The sequence below is a fragment of the Malaclemys terrapin genome, chromosome 17 (assembly GCF_027887155.1).
Source record: "Malaclemys terrapin pileata isolate rMalTer1 chromosome 17, rMalTer1.hap1, whole genome shotgun sequence".
Taxonomy (NCBI): Eukaryota; Metazoa; Chordata; order Testudines; family Emydidae; genus Malaclemys; species Malaclemys terrapin.
Genome location: NC_071521.1, coordinates 16956935 through 16978241, shown reverse-complemented (window position 1 = coordinate 16978241; position 21307 = coordinate 16956935). Strand labels below are relative to the sequence as shown.

Sequence of the window (21307 nt, the reverse complement as noted above, 5' to 3'; positions counted from 1 at the left end):
CATTCCCTCTGAAGCATCTGGCACTGGCCACTGTCAGAGACACGATACTAGGCTAGATGGACCATTGGTCTGACCCAATGTGGCCATTCTTTTGTAATAACCTACTTTGTTTGCATTGAATTTCCTTTTTTTTTTCTTTTTTTTTTTTTTTTATAAAAGAGAAAACTTTATTGAACTCCCATTGGAACCAATGCAATCTGCCGTGTATGAGACTGAATGTGCAGCATTCCAGACACAAGCAGATCAGTACATGAATATCTATCTCAACACTCATATTTATTGAAAGGAGAGCACCTTGAAATATGGGGCATTCACTGGATGTAATTCCCAGCCCCCCTGTGTAAAGCATCAGTACAAGAACTGTGCACCATTTAAGACGCACTTACACTCTGTTTTGTGGCTATACGTGGTGTATAGGGATGGTTCTGACCCTCTGTGCAAAGAGAGTGAATTTCACCCTTTCTGCATGGTAATGCAGGAAATGTCATACCAGATCAGATCACTAGCTGATCCAGAGGGTTTTAGCTCATATTTAATTTGCTTGTAGTTTTGTAAACTCTCCATTACTTTAATTGTAGTTTTGCAGCAAGACAAACTGCTTTGACAATGTACTTCTGAAAATGTATAGGATCTTATATGAATCATGGAGAATTCTCAGGCAGTTTTAGTCTATATTCATCATGAAAAGGGTAAATTAAGCTTCCCCAATATGCATTTAATTTAGATTTCATAAGGAAGTTATTGTATGTTAAATAAATACCATCTGACTGTTAAAAACATATTGATACAGGATTAATTGTTATGTAACAAAATATATCTCTATTGCATATTTCTTAAACTTCATCAGTATGTTTTTCATAACTCATAGCTCGTTGGTGCTTAAATGATACACAATGGATAGCCTGTTAGTCTAGAAAGTCATAACAAAGTTATCATATATTAAATAAATACTGATTTCTTAGAATTCATATCTTGGGGCTTGACATTTATGTGATCAATATTACTATAGATAGTTAAAGAGACATTGTCAAGTAGCTTAGGTCCAATTTTTCATCTTTTAAAAGTTTTCCACCCTAATATAAAGAGAAGTGTTTCTGTGACCTTTTTAAAAAATAGATTTAGCTACAATCTTTTTTTTTCTTAAAAGTAAATACCACTTCTTATATGTTGAGTAAACCAAACACAATTGTGCCCAATCCTACACCTGCTTACAAATATGCTTAACTTTAAGTACCAAAGATGAGCATGTGTAAGCATTTGCAGGTTCTGAGCCATAGTGAAAGAGAACTAGGAGGTGAAGCTGGTCATAGTCTCATCTGTGTGGGAAAAGGCTGTCATGAAGGGCTTTTTTCTCACAGCATAAATCCTGGGCCAAATCTTGCTTCCTTTGCTGAAATGAGCAGAGCATTCACTTCAGTTGGACTACTCATGTAAATTTCAGGAGACTGATTCTCCACTGCTATGTACCTTGGGCCCACTGAGGCCCCTTTTACATTGCTTTGGCAGCGCAAAGGGGCCTTCAAGTGAGCGTAAATATAATTTATGCTCACCTTAAGTCCCCCTTCCACCGTCAGAGCAGTATAAGGTGGCCTCAGTATAAATGAGAATCAGGCCCATGAAACCTAGCCATATATTATCAAAGAACAGAGGGCATGTTATGCTGCTGTATTGGAGGCCATTAGGTCTCGTAAGCTTGGTGAGACACAAAGCATGACACCACGGGCCAAGTACCCTAGGTATCTTTTAGGATAAATTTGAGTGTAAATTCATATTGCCATCTCTTGTGATTCTGTCACAAGTCTTGCAATAGTCATTGTTTTTCTTAAAGGCCTAGCTTCTGGAGTCAGGTGATTACATGAGAATCTTAGATTAATTTTTAAAAAAGTATGTTTCTGTCCCTCATAGTTGCAGAGAAAAGCTTGAAAATGTGATCCCTAAAGGCTCAAAAACAGAAGGAAAATAAAAAGAACCAGAAACGGATTAATCTAATTATTTGGGGGGCCTTGATCTGTGATTTTTAGAAAGCTTTGAGTTGGCGACACTGTGTTCTTATTTTTCTGTAATATGTGTGGAGAGGAGAGGGTTTTTTATTGATAACAAATGGCCAGTGCACCTCAGCAAACATAGTTATACCAGATACCTGCACTATTGGTACACTCAGTCAATCAAATGACTCCATAGGTAGGTATTTTATGTAGTGTGGGGCTAGTATGCCATGCTAGGGTGAAATTTGTATGCCTGTCCCTAAATTCTAGTAGGTTACTGAGCCCCTAAGTCTTTTAACACTCAAATCTGTGAGTAAATAGTGCCTCCCAGTCACGTGGGTTTAGTATAGAGCTATGCGAAATTTTTGGGATGAAACATATTCAGGTCGACCAAAACATGCTGTGAATTGTGTTGAATTTACCCATTTTTTTATCCAGAAAAGAAAGGGGAAAAAACCTCCAAAAAATCTAAATGTTTAGTTTTGATATTTTCAAAAGGAAACATTTTGTTTTTTTATTTGAAATTACTTTTAATATTGAATTTTACTTCCATTTTATTTTTTACAAAAAGTTTTAGGTCAAACTAAACATTTCAATTGACCTGAAACATTTTTTTTTTCCACTTTTGTTTCACCCCAAAAAATTGGAAAAAAAATTGATTTTGTGTCAACCCAAACTGAAAAATGGGTTACTCACACAGCTCTGATTTGGAGTACCTGCGATCCATGTATTCTGCAGAGAAGGCCTGTCTCTTGGAATAAAAGCATTACCAGCGTCTGATGTCAAACATATGTGTTTAAAATAATACTAATAATAAAAATAAAAAAGAGGAAACAAAGGGGGAGAGAGAAACCCTGTTCATTTCCTGACTCTCTCAGACCTATTTTAATCTTGTTGTTATCAAGCGTCCATTCATGTGGCTACTGCTTGATATGCACAGTTTGAATATAAACAGTTATTGTTACAGGGCTGTGTCGTGTGGCCTCCTTAGGCAAGAACGCACTGAGTGCATCTGATCTTCCAACTCTTAATCAAGGCAACTGCATTAATTTCCATGGAGCTGATGATATCTCATTCTTTGCAATACAGTATTTCATGCAGCACGATTTCTAGATCTAGATAACTGGGGGGGAGGGGGCGTTTGTTTGTTTGTCTGCTTTAATCACCCTTGAAAGTTTCAGTGTCTCCAAGGACATCCAAGAGATTCTGAACTCCAAGTAAGATATATAGGTGTTTTTATCGTCAAAAACTTTAATCTGGATGGAGCCAGCCATGGCAGGAGAGAATGGCATTTCTCCACTGTTCACTGTTTGGTTGCAAATTCATCTTAAATAGGCTGCTATAAGGTTTGTCTCAGTATAGGCTACTGAATCCATTGCACTGAAATGTATAATTATGGGAGCACATCACCTCTATGCCATAAACTTCATACACTGAAATGTGCCCAATACTTGGTTTCTCCAAAAACACGGAGGGCTAGATTTTCCATTACCCTGTATGCATGTACACCCAGTCTACCTGTATAAATTATTATTGCCATTCTGAAATAGTAACATTTTAAACCCACTTTGTCCTCATTTGCAGGGTAGTGGAGAATCTGGCTCGGAGATTCACAAACCTGTAATAGCAAACGCTTAATCAGTTCTGACGCCCATGTCTGCTTACAGGATTTGGGTGCCCACATGTGCATGATTAGACAAACCGAAAGCTTTAACCCAAGATTCATCCCTAGTGTAACACTCCTTTTTAGCCAATGGAGTTATGCCGGGGCTGAGTTTTGCTCCCAATTTGGAAAAGTAAGAGGAGAACGTCTGCTCACAGCCTTTCCCACATGATGCTCCTTGTGATTTCTCTTACCTCCAAGTTGTTGCTGTGAAAGGGAAAAGTTTGTCTATAAGCCTATTGCTTTTTCCACCATGACAGCCTATGATGAAACGATAGCTGCTTATTTGAGTAAAAAGCAGTCCTAAATGTGGAAACTTGGCTTTCCATGCCCTGTGTTCCTCCAGGAGCAAGTGCTAGCGCAGGAGTTTCTTTGTAGAGAGACTGAGAACTATTAGCTATTAGGGTCTAATAAACAAATTACTATTAGGGTCTAAAAGAAATGCATGATGATAATTCTGTGTTTCACTTACTTAGTATCTTTCATCCTAGGCTCTTAAAGCATTTTACAAATGTTGATTAGTTGAGCCCTATTATTTACTCAAACTATGACTAACTCGATAGTTAACACGTCCTATGAAATACTTTAGTGGAGTTACACCGGTGTGTTGTGCAATTGGTCACTTAAAGTCACATGATATTCTTCTGTTTCCTGAATGGGTGGTCAACATTTTTTGAATGGAAGACCCACAAATGATGAAAGCAGGTAACACATCATAGAATCATAGAAGTGTAGGACTGGAAGGGACCTCAGTAGCTCATCGAGTCCAGTCCCCTGCACTCAAGGTAATAACTCGATGGTTCCTGACAGGTGTTTGCCTAACCCGCTCTTAAAAACCTCCAAGGAGTCTGGTGGCACCTTAAAGACTAACAGATTTATTTGGGCCTAAGCTTTCGTGGGTAAAAACCTTAAAAACCTCCAGTGACAGAGATTCCACAACCTCCCTAGGCAATTTGTTCCAGTGCTTAACTACCCTGTCTGGAAGTTTTTCCTAATGTCCAACCTAAACCTCCCTTGCTGCAATTTAAGCCCATTGCTTCTTGTCCCATCCTCAGAGATTAATGAGAACAATTGTTCACTCTCCTCCTTGTAACAACCTTATATGTACTTGAAAACTGTAATCATGTCTCCCCTCAGTCTCCTCTTTTCAAGACTAAACAAACCCTTTTTTTTTTCAATCTTCCCTCATAGGTCATGTTTTCTAGACCAGTGTTTCTCAACAACCAGTCCATGGACCAGCACCAGTCCCTGAGATCTCCCTGACACAGATTAGGAAGACAGTAAGCTGGTCCCTGGTATCAAAAAAGGTTGAGAAACCCTGTTCTAGACCTGTAATCATTTTTGTTGCTCTCATTTGGACTTTCTCCAATTTGTCCACATCTTTCCTGAAATGTGGCGCCCAGAACTGGACACACTACTGCAGCTGAGGCCTTATCAGCGTGGAGTAGAGCAGAAGAATTACCAGTACTTCTCGTGTCTTGCTTTCAACACTCCTGCTAATACATCCCAGAATGATGTTTGCTTTTTTTGCAACAGTGTCACGCTATTGACTTACATTTAACTTGTGATGCACCAGATCCCTTTCCACAGTACTCCTTCTTAGGCACGCATTTCCCATTTTGTATTTTTACAATGTATTGTTCCTTCCTAACTGGAGTACTTTGCATTTGTCCTTATTGAATTTCATCCTATTTGGATTCAACCATTTGTCCGGGTTGTCCAGATCATTTTGAATTTTAATCCTACCCTCCGACCTTGCAGTCCCTCTGAGCTTGGTATCGTTCACAAACTCTATAAATGTAATCTCTCTATGCCACATCTTTGAATGGATAATCTGTTTGTGCCAAAATTTGTGATACCTTCATGATCTGCAAACACTGTTCAAAAATACTTCCAAATGAATAAGACCCAGAGGCATTGCAAACTGCTGGGCAGGCCAGATCTTCAGCTGGTGCGAATCAGTATAGTTTTATTGAAGCCAATTTACACCCATTGAGGTTCTGGCCCTGTGCACTTTTTAGTAAAAATATTTGTGAATCAGTGAGGTTGGTTTGTTGTTTGTTTTTTTCCCATACCAGCTTTGCTCACAGAACCTGATTCAGGTAGCGGTTATTAACCATATTTTACAGATGGGGAATTTGCAGCCGAAGAAGTGCCTTACCTAATGTCATGGATGTAGTCCATGACAGAGCCAGGAATGGAACTGAACTCTCTTGCTGCTTATTTCTCTGCTTTAACAACTAGACAGGGTTTTCTTTCATCGGAGTTTGATCCAGTTGTAGCAAAGAAAAAATAAATAACCCAGCATGGCTTTACAAGTTGCTGTCATTTCATATTCTGTACTCGTTTTAAAAACACAGATGCAGTCTTCACAGGCTATTAGCTGAACCCTACAGAAGGTCATGCTGCAAAGTGCTGTTTGCCAATGCCCTAAGAAAAGGGGGCTAAGTGGAATTGAATTCTAAATCTTGTGGCTTTTAGTATTGTAGGAGAAGCAGCTCTTTCAGCTTTACTAAGTTGATGTGTTCTCCTGTTTTCCTGGCTTCCTAGAGAAGTGGGATCAGCATGCGATCTGTGTACAGAAGGAAGAGTCCTGGTGCAATATGCCTTCGGTGCCTCTTCACCAATGCCATGTGATCCATCTGGGCACTGGAGTCCACGGGAAGCAGAAGGTAAGTCGGAGGGAGGGATGGCTCTGCTACGGAAGGGAAAAGGTGGGGGCTGGGGGGAAACACTAGAGATGGGAAAGAAGGGAGAACAACAGAGAGGGAGAAAGGGGCAAAATGAGGAAGAGAAAAGCTTAACACTGGTTATCTTTTCATGTGGCATGAACGAAAATAAAGGGCAGATAAGCACACAGGCCCAGCTTCCGCCAGGGCATAGCTCATTAGCTGAAATCTGTGTGCTCAGACATACCTGTGCAGCTCCCATTTAAGTCAGTGGGAGCTGAGCATGAATTTCTGAGAGCAGAACTGTGCCAAGAAACCGTGACTAATCTGATTTGTAATGTGAAGTGAAAGGCAGAGAGGCCTGTTTACTCCAACTCACAAAAATACAATATTTCATTTTATTTATTGAGGCCCAGATTCGACCACCTTTACTTGCATTGAGTAGGACCTTAGGCCAGGAGTAGCCTCATTGAAAGCAGTGGGGACTACTTGCAGAGCAAAGAACTCGGCAGCAGGAATAAGGGAGGCCAAAATCAGTGCCTTGATTAATTAATGAATTGATTGATTAATTTCAATGTATCACAAATGGCAAGTGCTGACTTATGGGGTGTTACCGTGAATAGTCCTGCATAGCAATTAATGCCAAGAAATTAAAAAAAAATCCAACAACACAGCACAAGTTTAAACGTTTGCCTGCTGGTTATGCATTTTTAGCTCAACAAGGTGAGGAAAAGCTTGGGAGAGTTGATTCCCCACTCAGTTACACCCAGTTTATATGGGGTAGCCCTGTCCATTTCAATGGAGTTATACCAGGGTAGAACTGATTTAAGACAATGGAGAATTGGGCCCCAGATTTTTATAATCCACCTTCCTAGTGTATCTTAATATAGGATCCTTCATTGATTTCTGGGGACTACAGAACCTTTGCCATAGTTTAGAAGAAAAACTTTTTCATCAGGAATCCTTGCTATATATTTATTCAGAATCGGACCAAAAATAGAAAAATTCTAAATTCTCCACAAAGGAAAATTCTCCCCCCAAAATTAGTTTTGGGTCTCCGTCAATCCATTTTGTTTCTATCATTTTGTTTACATGTTGATGTTATCTATACCTTTTATAATATATCATAAAGATAATACAAAAGATAAACAACGTTTAAACAATGTCATTTCAAAACAAAAGATCAAAATGTTTCAACATTGTCAAAACTCACTCCCCGTCCCAGTTTTCTTCCAAAATAAAATTCTGGTGAAATCAACTCCATTCTGCAAAGCATATTGATTTTGACAGACCCGCACAATGCATCGGAATATGTGGTTCTGTCGAAATTTCTCCAACTAGTGCTAATTTGAAACCACCTTTTCCTTCTGGATCACACGGGCCTAGCCAGAGGCAATATTGCTAGAAAAAATAGGCGACTGGAAGATATTATTAGCGGGCTGCAGAGTTTACATTTAATTTCCTCTTGTCACAGCGTGTGTGCCTGCATATTCTTAGCTATGAAAAGTGCAGTCAGATCCTTATCTAGCTCATTCAATTGCAGTTGGGCCATAGCTATAGCGAGGGGTTTTGGAAACAGTGTCCTGCTGATGTGTTAATCATCCATGTCCTCTCCCATATATAAGATATACCAAGTGGATGGCATTTGCTGGTCTGTAATTTTCCATCATCACCACCCAGTGACTGGCATATGGTAACTGTGTGTGTTCGTGTTTGCGCACTTGGTCTTAGTTGCAAATAGCCGAGTTAGATCATTACCTGATTTTGTTAATTGTCTATCTGCAAGTAGTCAACAAGCTTAAAAATCACTTTCTGCAATGATTCATGGGTGTAAACACTCCACTGCTTGAATGGTCATGGAAAGCAGCCCTAAAAGAGGAAAAAATGTGGTCAAAACAAGCTCATTTTAAAGTTTGAGCCAATATTCCTGGGGAATACTTTGTGGTACTCTTCCAGCTTCCCAGAGAACCACAGTTCTCACCTGGATCAAAAGCTACAATGAACCCAATTGGTGCAATTTCGAACCTTAAGTTCTTTTCGTCAGTCAAGGGTAGGTTGTAGCTGCCTGTGTCATACTGATTAAGGGAAGTCTGGGAACATGGACCAGCCATGGTGGATCAGACCACTGAACAATCCAGTACCCTGCCTCTGGCAATGGCCAAATACATTAAATATAAATAAATAAATTAATGGAGATATCCCATCTCCTAGAACTGGAAGGGACCTTGAAAGGTCATCGAGTCCAGCCCCCTGGCTTCACTAGCAGGACCAAGTACTGATTTTTGCCCCAGATCCCCAAGTGGTCCCCTCAAGGATTGAACTCACAACCCTGGGTTTAGCAGGCCAATGCTCAAACCACTGAGCTATCCCTCCCCCCCTCAAGGGCAGTTCATTCCATATTCGAATTTGAGCTGTCTTAATTGGACACATAGGTCACATGGTATGTTTCTTTGCCCTAAATGAATGCGCGCAATTCAGTGAATCAGAGTTTAGTGTGGTCACTCATGCTTGCAAATCCCAAATGCACTCTTCGTGTCCGTTCTGCACTGCTTGCCTAGGGTCTGACATTGCTGTGATCATTCCTGCCAATTAACTCATTTACTGGCATATTTGCAGTAGACGAACATAAAAGGGGCACGAAGCAAAATTGTTTAAAAGTGCTGCCATACATTTGGTACTTTTTCCTTGTGCCATAGTCACCCTGCTGTAGAAACCCAAAGGTGTGTGGAGTAGGACTTTTCAGACTCTCCACAATTAAATATAAACTTTTATCCAAGCTCAACACACAGTGTCTAATTAATCATAAATTCATACATTCCAAGGCCAGAAGAGACCACTGTGATCATCTTGTCTAATCTCCGGCATAACGCAGGCCCTAGAACTTCCCCAAAAGAATATTTTTTTAAAAAAAAGCATCCAGTCTTGATTTTAAAATTGTCAGTAATGGAGAATTCACCATGAATCTTGGTAGGTTATTCTGGTGGTGAATTACAATCACTGTTAAAAATGTACACCTTATTCCAGCCTGAATTTGTCTAGTTTCAACTTCAAGCCATTGGATCGTGTTATACCTTTATCTGCTAGACCAGGGGTCGGCAACCTTTCAGAAGTGGTGTGCCGAGTCTTCATTTATTCACTCTCATTTAAGGTTTCACGAGCCAGTCATACATTTTAATGTTTTTAGAAGGTCTCTTTCTATAAGTCTATAATATAGAACTAAACTATTGTTGTGTGTAAAGTAAATAAGGTTTTTAAAATGTTTAAGAAGCTTCATTTAAAATTAAATTAAAATGCAGAGCTCCCCCCCCTCCCCCGGACCGGTAGACCTGGGCAGTGTGAGTGCCACTAAAATCAGCTTGCGTGCCGCCTTTGGCACACATGCCATAAGTTGCCTGCCCCTGTGCTAGACTGAAGAGCCCATTATCAAATATTTGTTCCCTGTGTAAGTACTTACAAACTGTGATCAAATGACCCTTTAACCTTCTCTTTGTTAAGCTAAATAAATTGAGCTTCTTGAAATTCTTTAAAGTTGTAATGTCTGTAGTTTGCTCAGGCTTTCAGTCTGTGCAGGGCCATGGCCAAGTATTCAGTGTAGCTAGTCAGAACTGCTGTTGCTTAGTATGGATAAATGTCCGGTATTAAAGTCTCTGCAGTTGGAGTGAAATTCACCCCTGTGGGTGAGTTAGCCCACTGGCTGTGTAAGTGTTGCACAGGCATTGTGCTGGCAGGGGTGGATTCCACCCTTTCTGAGGATGTCTCTCATTTGTGCCAGAGGAGTCTGCCGTGCAGCGCTCTAGGGGATTTGAAAACCTGTGATAAGAAAGGGGGAAAGAAGGAGGGAAGGTGAATGGAGGAAAGACAGTGTGGTCCAGTGGATGGGACGCTGGCTTTTGGAACCCTGGGTTCTACTCCCGGTTCTGCCACTCACGCACTGTGTGACCGTTTTAAAAGAGCCCCACCTCAAGCCTGATTTTCAGAGGCACTGAGTGCTTGCAATTCCCAGTGAAGCCAAAGTGAGCCGTGGGTGCACCATACCACCGAAAATCCTGCCCGACATGTATCAGTTTGGGCACCCACAAACAGGAAGCCAAAGCCACTGGCCACCTTTGAAAACCTGGGCCTGGCCCCAAACCACTCTGTGCCTCAATTTCCCCATTTGCCAGATGGCAATGATAGCACTTACCCTCCCCCGTCGAAAGTCCTTGGGGATCTGTGGGCAAAACGTTTTCTTCGGGGTGCTGTCAGGGGCTCAGTGTACCAGAGACAACGTAACCGTTGGGCCTGACCGCGCATACACACCGCAGCAAATGGTTTGAGATGATCTGAGCTGGATGGATTATTTGCTACTCAGATTGGTCAAACACTCAATACTTGTAAGCCTAGCAGGAATGAGGTCGGGGTGGCGGGGGGGGAAGGGATGGTCAGAAGTTGCCCTGTTGGAATAGTAAGAAAGGGAGAGCTAACTAAATAAATAGCACAGAGCTTGAAACAGAGCCCTCGCTTTCTTCAAAATATGTCACTGATACTTGAGCTTGGGTCTCTTTCCATGCCTGAGGTAAGTGGCATTCCCGCTGCACAGTGAAATGTGTGAGGGATAGAAAGGGTCCGTGTGGAGGGGGATAACGGGGAAAGGGTGTCACTGTTTGGCCCTCTGCCAGGACTGCACTTGCTGTAGGGAAATCATTCTGCATCTGGACTCCTTTTGACTGAACTGGAGTGTCTTTCCTACCAGCCAACCGTCAGGGAAATAAATAATGAATAACAAAGCATATTTCTAACACTTCAGTGGATCGCAGACAATGAGAAAAACTCACACATTGGCATTTTCTTTTTAAATTAACACTCATGTCCTCTCTTAATTGTGTTTGACCAATGCTTTGTTTCCCTTCTTTTCTTCCTCTATTACATTCAGCTGTGCGCTCTCTCTCTTTATCTTTACTTTCCCTTCCTTCTCTCCTCTGCTTTGTTGTCTCTCTGTCCAGCTGACTCCCTCTCCGTGTGGTTATTTGGGAAGGAAGAGGGAATTTATAGCTCGCACTGGATTCTGTTACCAACTGTTCCACCCATCCGACCTCTCTGGATCTTTCAGTACATGATTTCATGCCAGATTGTAATGTTACCAACTATTTGGGAGCCCAGCAAGCATTGTGGCTTTCATTAGCTTTTAGTAATACCTCCTGTGTTGTAAAGCAGAGCCAGTGGTGAGAAATTTAAGAGTACATTTTCTCGTCATTTCGTCACAATGGGTGAAATTCACCCAGCACAGAGCCAACACAAGGTCTATGCACCACTTCCGTCCAAAAACCTGGGCTTCCATGACACCGCATCAGTAGTGAATTTCACCTAAAGAGCCCCTGTGAACACGTCAACCTCTTACCAGCACAATGTAGCTGCCCTTCAGAGTCATCAAATGCACTTTATTTTTTCTTTGTGTCCTTTGGAGAGAAAGTGATTATTTGAAAGTGATTCATCGATTCCTAGGCCAGAAGGCACCATTATGACCATCTAGTCTGACCTCCTGTCTATCACAGGCCAGAGAACTTCCCCGTCACTCTCACTGTTAAAAAAATATGCCTCATTTCCAGTCTGAATTCGTCCAACTTCAGCTTCCAGCCACTGGATCATGTTATAGTGTTTTCTGCTAGACTGGAGAGCCCTGTATTAAATATGTATTCCCGATGTAGGTGCTTATAGGTTGTAATCACGTCACCCCTTAACCTTCTCTTTGTTAAGCTAAAGAGATTGAGCCTCTTGAGTCTGTCACCATAAGCCTGGTTTTCTAATCTTTTAATCATATTCCTGGCTCTTCTCTGGGTCCCCTTCAGTTTTTCAACATTCTTTTTGAATGGAAGAGACCAGAAACAGATGCAGCGTTCCAGCAGTGGTCATACCCGTGCCAAACACAGAGGGAAATCACCTCTCTTCTACTCAAGATTCCCCTGTTTATGCATCCAAGGATCGCATTAGCCCTTTTATCCAGTGTCGCACTGGGAGTTCATGTTCAGCTGATTATCCACCACAACCCTCAAATCCTTTTCAGAATCACTGCTTTCCAGGATAGAGTTCCCCCCATCCTCTCAGTATGACATACTTTCTTTGTTCCTAGATGGTTTTAAGTATTAAGTAGAAGGACCTGTCTGGTTTTAAGATTAAGTTAGATAAGTTTATGGAAGGAATGGTTTAAGGGGATAACGTGAATGGTTTAAGGGGATAACGTGATTTTAGTCAAAGGAACAGCGTGCCATGGCAGGTAATTAGTATAATGGCAAATGAGGGTGAGGCCGGAGAATTTTGCCTACATGCTTGCCATGTTTGGGGTCGGGAAGGAATTTTCCTCCAGGGTAGATTGGCAGAAGCCCTGGAGGTTTTTCGCCTTCCTCCGCAGCATGGGGCAGGGATTGATGGCAGGAGGATTCTCTGCTAATTGAAGTCTCTAAGCCACAGGATTTGGGGACTTCAACAGCAGAGTCAAGGGAAAGGGTAGGGACGGCTTTGTGGCCTGCATCATGCAGGAGGTCAGACCAGATGATCATAATGGTCCCTTCTGACCTTAAAGTCTATGAGTCTATGTATACGTTTCGATTTAGCCATGTTAAAATACATCTTGTTTAAATGCATCTAGTTTACCCAGAAATCCAAATTGGTCTGTATCAGTGACCTGTCCTCTTTATTATTTGCCACTCTCCCAATGTTTGTGTCGTCTGCAAAATTTATCAGTGATTTGTTGTTTACTTCATCATTAATAACAAATGTTAAAGAATGTAGAACCAAGAACAGAATCTTGCAGGACCCCACTAGAAACTTTCCCCGTTGATGAGGATTTCCTGTTTACAGTTACATTTTGAGATCTATCAGTTAGCCAGCTTTAAATCCATTTAATGCGTGCCATGTTCAGTTTATAGCTTTCTAGTTTTTTAACCAAAATGTCATGCTGTACCTAGTCAAATGCCTTATAAAAATCTATGTATATTACAGCAACATTATTACCTTTATCAACAAAACTTGTAATCTTATAAAAAATCAAATTAGTTTGACAGGATCTACTTTCCATACACCCACATTGATTGGCATTAATTATATTACCCTCTTTTAATACTTTCATCAAGTCCCATATGAGCCACTCCATTATCTTGTCCCAGCTTGATGTCATACTGACAGGCCCTTAACTACTCGGGTCATCCCATTTACTGTTTTAAAATATTGGCACAGCATTATCTTCCTTCCAGGCTTCCGGAATTTTCCTAGTGTTCCAAAACTTATTGAAAATCAACATTAACAGTCCAGTAAGTTCCTCAGCCAACTCTTTTAAAACTCTTGGATGTAAGTTATCTGAATCTGCTGATTTAAAAATATCTAACTTTAGTAGCTGTCGTTTAACATCCTCCTGAGATACTAGTGGAATGGACAGAACATTATCATCATCATATGATGAGAGTGCATCATCTGTTCATTTCCCCCCCAAACATGGAATAAATGTATTTATTGAACATTTTCGCCTTTTCTGTGTTGTTATTGATAATTCTTCCATTTCCATCCACTTATGGACCAATAGCATTGTAAGGATTCTTTTTGTTCCTAATATATCATAAAATTCCCCAAGAGGGTATAGTTAGCAGCAATGGGGTGAAATGAAAGTAACGAGAATTGAGGCTGATTGTTGGAAAGAATCATCTGTCACCGTGAGCTCTTTCAGACTGTGGAATAGTCACAGTGGTAGATTGAAAATACGGGGCCAGGTTTACTGTCACTTCCAGATGTTTTGTGCCTCTCTGGTGACAAAAGGTTAGTCCTAAGCTGGGCTCAACCAGCCAGTTAAACTGTGTTGGTTGTTGTTTTGCATGGCCATGATGTGCTGGTGAATCCAACTCATATTGTACAGTAGGGAACAATCTTGCATTAGCAGTTGGACAGGACAGATTACCAAACAGCTCGTTTCTCGCCCTAGTTGCTGTGTCAGAAAACCTTTCTGAAATGCAGTGTACAGTTCTAGGTAGCCTCCTACCTCCTTCCACAGTCTCTCAGTCCTATCTTTCATCCGTCCATCTAAATGTATAGCTTACCTCCCTGCCTGGAGGTGGCCTGCTCTGCTCGTAGCCTGTAGGTTTGTATTTCAGAAGACTGTGAAATCAGTGCTAAGCCAGAGTCTCTAACATCCTTTGCTTCTGCCTTTCCTTCAGGTCACCCTGATGTAGAGCAACCTTGTAAACCCAGTGTCAGGACTTGGAGTCCCAACTCAGGGGTCCACCAGCACACAGTACCGCCAGTCTGTCCCGAGCCCCAGGGCTGCTATCTGGAGCTAGAGTTCCGCTACCCCTTGATCCCAGAGTCCCTCACAGTCTGGGTGACATTTGTCTCCACGGATTGGGACTCCAGCGGAGCAGTGAATGACATCAAGCTTCTGACCGTCAGCGGGAAGAACATCTCTCTGGGGCCCCAGAACGTCTTCTGCGACGTCCCTCTGACCATCAAGCTGAATGCCAAACAGGTGGGCGAGGAAGTGTACGGCATCCAGATCTACACCCTGGATGAGCACCTGGAGATCGATGCGGCTATGCTGAGCTCCATCCCACGGAGCCTGCTGTGTGCAGACTGTAGACCCATCCAGTACAAAGTGGTCCGGGACCCTCCCTTCCAGACTGGTTCTCCATTTGTCATCTCAAACCTCAGCAGGAGATTCATGGACAGGTAAGTATCTCTAGTCCGAAGGATGGACCAATTGTTTTGGAAACTTCTCTCCCCATAAAATTACACTGGAATGGCAGGGTTCTGAAATACTTAGAAAGGCTGACTCTCCACAAGAAAGGGTACTCTCAGGGTATATGTCTGGAACTGGAGGTACCAAAATCACATGAGACAGCCTGACCTCATGGGCTTTCCAGCCTAGATTTGCAGACACATGAAGTTCAGATATTTTTTTATCGCACAGACTACCAAATACTTATCCAAATTGTGAACTTTGTGAGAGAACCCAAGAGAAGGTTTTGAGACTAGCATGGTGACACTCAGAAGACTATCTTTTCTAAGGCTAGGTCTACACTACCCGCCTGAATCGGTGGGTAGAAATCGACCGGGGATCAATTTATCGTGTCCCATCGGGATGCGACAATCGATCCCCGAATTGACGCTCTTACTCCACCAGCGGAGGTGGGAGTAAGCGCCGTCGACGGGAAGCCGCAGAGGTTGATTTTGCCGCTGTCCCTACAGCGGGGTAAGTCGGCTGCGATACGTCAAATTCAGCTACGCTATTCGCGTAGCTGAATTTGCGTATCTTAAATCGACCCCCCCCCCCCCCCCCCCGTAGTGAAGACCTGCCCTAAGAAATATGTGTGTTGTGGTGGGGAATCATTTGGAGTGCTCTGCTTGGGAACACCCAAAGCTGAAGGTGGCAGGCGGGTGGGAGAGAGGGAAGTGCATATATTTGTTTACATTTTAATGAATTTATTTCAGCTACATTTGCATCCCTCTTATAATCACTTTCTGCAGTTGAGTTTTGTTAGCACCAATGTTTGCAGACTTGAATGGGACTTACATGAAACATGTACCTTTTGCAAGTTCTCTGTACATAGGTGAATTTCACACTGGGTTTTAGCTTAAAGCCTGATTAGAAGAGTTATGTTTATCCAATCAGGGAGCATAAACATTGCCATGTGACTTTTATGAGGCCAATCAGCTATGCAGAACTTAAACAAAAGTAAAAAAAAAATAGTGTAATAACTTCAAAGTAATTCATGCTCTGTTCACAGACATTCCACAAACAGAAAAAAGCAAAACTGTTTAATAAAAGTATTCTTTAGTAATTATTCACTCACCTTTAGCAACACAATGAAGCCCTTTTGAAAATTAACATCAGATAAAAGGAACAAAGCTGCTAAGGAAACCACATGCTAATTTAAAAAAAGATAATCTTACTACTAATATCTAATAACAAGGAAGACCACATCATTACAGCTTTCTAAAGAGTTTCCAAATATAATAAAACAGAATAATTAACAATCCAATAATTATACGATACTGCCACTTTAGCAGCCCAATTGTACAACTGAGAGAATGCAAATTGTCTCTGAGCGCATGAGAATCCAGGTTAATTATTAAAACCAAAAAATGTACATAATTGGGATGCCTCAGATGCTTAAAGTTAAGCATGCGCTAAAGTATTTTCCTGGACTGGTGCTTTAAATTGCAGTAGTTGCTGGCACGTACAGTAAATAAGGCTATTGGCCTATTGGAAATATTGGAAATGGTGAATTTTCCCATGGTTTTTGCTGCAAAAGCATCATTGCCTGAAAACTGGCCCGTTCTTGTTGGGAAAAAGGACTGGTTTTGCTTGAAACAGCTGCATTCCTTAGCACAAATTCCACAAAATGGGCCCGATTCTCAGTTCATAATGAAATGTGGGGGAAAAAACCTTTGAATTCTGAGCACTGTTCTATCAAACTTTGTTCTGAATATTTTTCAGACCGCTATCTGATAGTCCTCTTATCTGGATTTGAGAGAAGAAGGATTGTCTTGTGATTAGGGCACTGTCCAGGGATTCAGGACACCTAAGTTCAACTCCCAGCTCTGCTCCAGGTTCTTTTGTGACGTTGGACAAATCATGAGGGATAAAACTTTCAAAAGTATCTAAGTGACTTAGAAGCCTAAGTCCTATTTTTAAAAGTGACTTAGACCCCTATGTGCCACTGAAAGTCAATGTGTCTTAGGCTCTTACGTTCACAAGTCCCTTTTGAAAATGGGACTTAGGCTCCTATGTCACTGTCACGGAGTATTGGGGGACTCAGGGCCCTGCACCCCCGGCTTCCTGCGATTCACCATGACTCTCAGCCAGCCAGTAAAGCAGAAGGTTTATTTGGATGACAGGAATACAGTCCAAGACAGGTCTTGCAGGCACAGACAACAGGGCCCCCCTCAGTTAGGTCCAGCTTGGGGTCCCAGGGCATGCCAGCCCACCCCCCTTGGGGGGTCAGAGCCATCCCTGCCTCCCAGCCATCTCTCCAGCCTCCTTCCAGCACTCTGCTTTTAGCGACCCCTCCCACAGCCTTTGTTCAGTTTCCCGGGCCCCGGAGTCACCTGACCTCCAACCCCCTCAGTTCTCATGTTACAAGCTCAGGTATGTTCCCTCGGGCCGACTCCCATCCCCCGATGCAGACCATCCTAGCCACACTCCCCTGTCAGCATTCCCACCCCCCAGCAAGAACAGTCCCAGTTCGTCACATCTCTCCCCCCTTCGAGACCGAACTGAGCGGGGTCACTTTAGCCAGTGACCTGGGGAAGTTCGAACCTACCCCCGTTCCCATGGATGCCCCCGCATCCCTCCAGTTCCTTGGTGGGAATTACACCAGGCCCCTTCAGTTTCACGCCCCCCCTTAGGTCGGGGTGCTTGATGGCACTCGCAGTTCGCATGTGGGAAGGTTTATGCGGCCTGTGCCCTTTTCCCACCCCCATACCTCTGGGGTTCCAACTGGGCTGTGGTCTTCTCCCAGCGCTCCAGTCTGGAGGTCTGTGCTTTGGGCTCTCTTGGTTTAGAGCCGCCCTTTTAACCTTGGCCACCCTCTGGAAAGGATCCTTATTGCTGGGCAAGGGTCCTAAAGCTGTTTTCCCCTTGTCCCAGGCCTTCCTCCCCCTCTGACAGGGGTCACAGGATCCGCAGTACTGTCGGACAGTAACAAAGACCCCAGGCCAGTAAAAGCTCCGTAGCAGCCTCTGCTGGGTACGCCAGGTTCCCTGGTGCCCTGAGAGGGGAATGTCATGGGCCCGGCACAGCAGCTGGCGGCGATACTTCTGGGGTACCACCAGCTGCCTCCTGATCCCCCCTGACTCCATTTTCCCTGGGGGAGCCCATTCTCGGTACAGGAACCCCTTCTCCCACAGGAACCTTTTCCGGCCACCTCGTCCCATGGTCTGTACCGCATTGAGGTCGGCTAGGTCCCTTATCTTCCGCAAGGAGGGGTCTCTCTGTAACTCGGCCTGGAACTCAGCAGCTGGGACAGGGATGGCCACCTGCTCTTCCTTGCCCGCTGGGCCTGAAGCTGCAGCCTCCCTGAGCCGTGTCCCTGGGCGTTCCCTCCCCACCAGGTTAGGGTCCTGCGCCTCAGGCAAGGCACCCCCACCAAGGCCAGGGCGCAGTGCCCCTCGCCGGCTCTGACTGCGGGTCACAACCAGTGCCTTTTGGGGGTTGCTTGGCCAGTTCTCCAGGTCCCCCCCCCATCAATACCTCAGTGGGCAAATACGGGTGTACCCCCACATCCTTGGGGCCCTCCTTGGCCCCCCACTTCAGGTGTACCCTTGCCACGGGCACTTTGACTGGTGTTCCGCCCACCCCCGTCAGGGTCAGGTAGGTGTTGGGCACCACCTGTTCTGGGGCCACCACCTCGGGCCGGGCCAGCGTCACCTCTGCGCCCGTATCCCAGTATCCATTGACCTTCCTCCCATCCACCTCCAGGGGAACAAGGTACTCTCTCCGGAGGGACAGCCCCGCGCCTACCATATAAACCAAAAACCCTGAGTCTGGAGCATCCAGCCCCCTAGAGGAGCTGGCCTGGAGCTCTCCTCCCTCCTTAGCAGGTGGTACTCTGCCAGCCCCCCTTCCCTGGGAATGCTGCCTTTCGCCGGGCTGGGTCTCTACCCAGTCAACCCTCTGTGGGTTCGGTCTGCTCAGTCTGTCCCTGAGCCTAGGGCACTGGGCCCGTATGTGGCCCTTTTGGCCACAGTGGTAGCAGCCCATGTCCCATGGGTCCCCTTGAGTAGGTCGGATGGTCCTGATGCCGGATGCTCCCCTCTGATGGGTTTTTTCTGTATTTTCCCATGGGGAGGTCCCATGGTGACTCTCTCTCTGCGTTGTGGTGGGACTGTTCCTTTGGGACTCCTCCCTTTTATCTCCTGACCGGCTCTTTACAAACTCATCGGCCAGCCGGCCTGCCTGTCGCGGGGTCTCTGGCTTTCTGTCCACCAACCACAGCCTCAGGTCAGATGGGCACCGCTCATACAGTTGCTCCAGTACCAGCAGTTTAATCAGGTCCTCCTTCGTCTGGGCCCCACCAGCCCACTTGCTGGCGTATCTTTCCATGCGGGCGGCTAGTTGCAGATATGAGATCTCAGGGGTTTTATCCTGACTCCGGAATCTTTCCCGGTACATCTCAGGAGTCAGCCCAAACTCTCGTAGCAGGGCCTTTTTGAATAGTTCATAGTCCCCTTTCTCTGCCTCTCCCAGTTGGCGGTACAATGCCACGGATTTGGGGTCCAGTAAGGGGGTAAGAACCCGGAGTCTGTCCGCGGGATCAACCCGGTGCAGCTCGCAGGCCGTCTCAAAGGCCTCCAGGAAGTCATCCATGTCCTCCCCCTCCTTGTATGGGGCCATGATGCACTTATCAAAGCTCTGTGCAGTCCTGGGTCCCCCCTCACTCACCGCAGCCGGGGGTTCGCTGCCCTTCAATCTCGCCAGTTCCAGGTCATGCTTACGCTGTCTCTCATTCTCCTCCCGTTCATGCTGTCTCTGTCTCTCTTCACGCTGATGCTGTCTCTCTTTCTCCTCCCGTTCACGCTGATGCTGTCTCTCTTTCTCCTCCCGTTCATGCTGTCTCTGTCGTTCACGATCCTCCAGCTCTCTCAGTTTTAGCTCTTTCTCCCATTCCAGCCAATTCCGCTCCACGGATGCCGAACGTCGCCGGGAGGATCCTCTGCTGGCCGGCGAGCTTCGCCGGGAGGGTCCCCTGCTGGCCGGAGGGGTCACGGCGCCCTCGGTATTTGCTGGGCTCCTCCCCACCCTTCCCCTAGGCATAGGAAGGAGGGGTCTCGGGAAGCCCTCAGCAGCCGGCTGACCACTCCCATCTGGGACAGACACTGGTGCCTGTGCTGCATTTGCCAGGCTGCTTCCCTGAGACACAGGGATCAGTTCATTCGCGCGATCTTCCGCCTCCAGCTGGGCAATGAGCTGTTCTTTGGTGAGCCTCCCAATGCGCAGCCGCCTCTGCTTGCACAGCTCCACCAGGTCGCTCTTAAGCCGCTTGGCATACATCTTCCTGCTGGCCACTCACCGGCCTGTGTGCTCACAGCTCCCCACAGTTCCCAGGGGGACCCCTAGTGTGCCAGCCCTTCTCGAGGTCACCGCCTCTCTGCCAGGGTCGAGCTGCAGACTCCTCCGCCCCTGGGACCACTCGCTGCGATCCCCCCGGGGGACCCTGTTACTGCAAAAGTCCTTCTCGCTGGTCACACACTCCCAGGGGTAATAACCGTCTCTCTCCCACTCTTCAGCACGCCTGGTCCCCGTCAATCCCCCTTCGTTTTACTGCTCTCCAGTCACTTACTGCAGGAAGCGCCGTCCACGGGGTGCAGTAGATCCCGCCTCTGCCACCAGTTGTCACGGAGTATTGGGGGACTCAGGGCCCTGCACCCCCGGCTTCCTGCGATTCACCATGACTCTCAGCCAGCCAGTAAAGCAGAAGGTTTATTTGGATGACAGGAATACAGTCCAAGACAGGTCTTGCAGGCACAGACAACAGGGCCCCCCTCAGTTAGGTCCAGCTTGGGGTCCCAGGGCATGCCAGCCCACCCCCCTTGGGGGGTCAGAGCCATCCCTGCCTCCCAGCCATCTCTCCAGCCTCCTTCCAGCACTCTGCTTTTAGCGACCCCTCCCACAGCCTTTGTTCAGTTTCCCGGGCCCCGGAGTCACCTGACCTCCAACCCCCTTAGTTCTCATGTTACAAGCTCAGGTATGTTCCCTCGGGCCGACTCCCATCCCCCGATGCAGACCATCCTAGCCACACTCCCCTGTCAGCATTCCCACACCCCAGCAAGAACAGTCCCAGTTCGTCACAGTCACCTAGAGCCTTTTGCCAATTTTACCATGGGCTCTTTGTGCCTCAACTCCCTCTCTGTAAAATGGGGACAAGATCACTGCCCTATCTCCTAGGTGGGCTGTGGGTAATAGCTCAGGTACTATAGTGATAAGGGCCAAATAGATCCCCAGGTAGATTGTGTAAGCGGAGACTCGGATT

At 45.2% G+C, this 21307-nt stretch overlaps 1 protein-coding gene across 2 annotated transcripts in view; it reads left to right on the top strand.

Moving 5' to 3' along the window:
* PAPPA (pappalysin 1) overlaps positions 1-21307 on the top strand; it is a 229059-nt gene that overhangs the window by 78628 nt on the left and 129124 nt on the right. For both annotated transcript variants that reach the window (XM_054007151.1, XM_054007152.1), the window contains exons 6-7: positions 6199-6320; positions 14495-15002. In XM_054007151.1, the coding sequence (XP_053863126.1) occupies positions 6199-6320; positions 14495-15002 (630 nt within the window). The remainder of the gene's footprint in view (positions 1-6198; positions 6321-14494; positions 15003-21307) is intronic.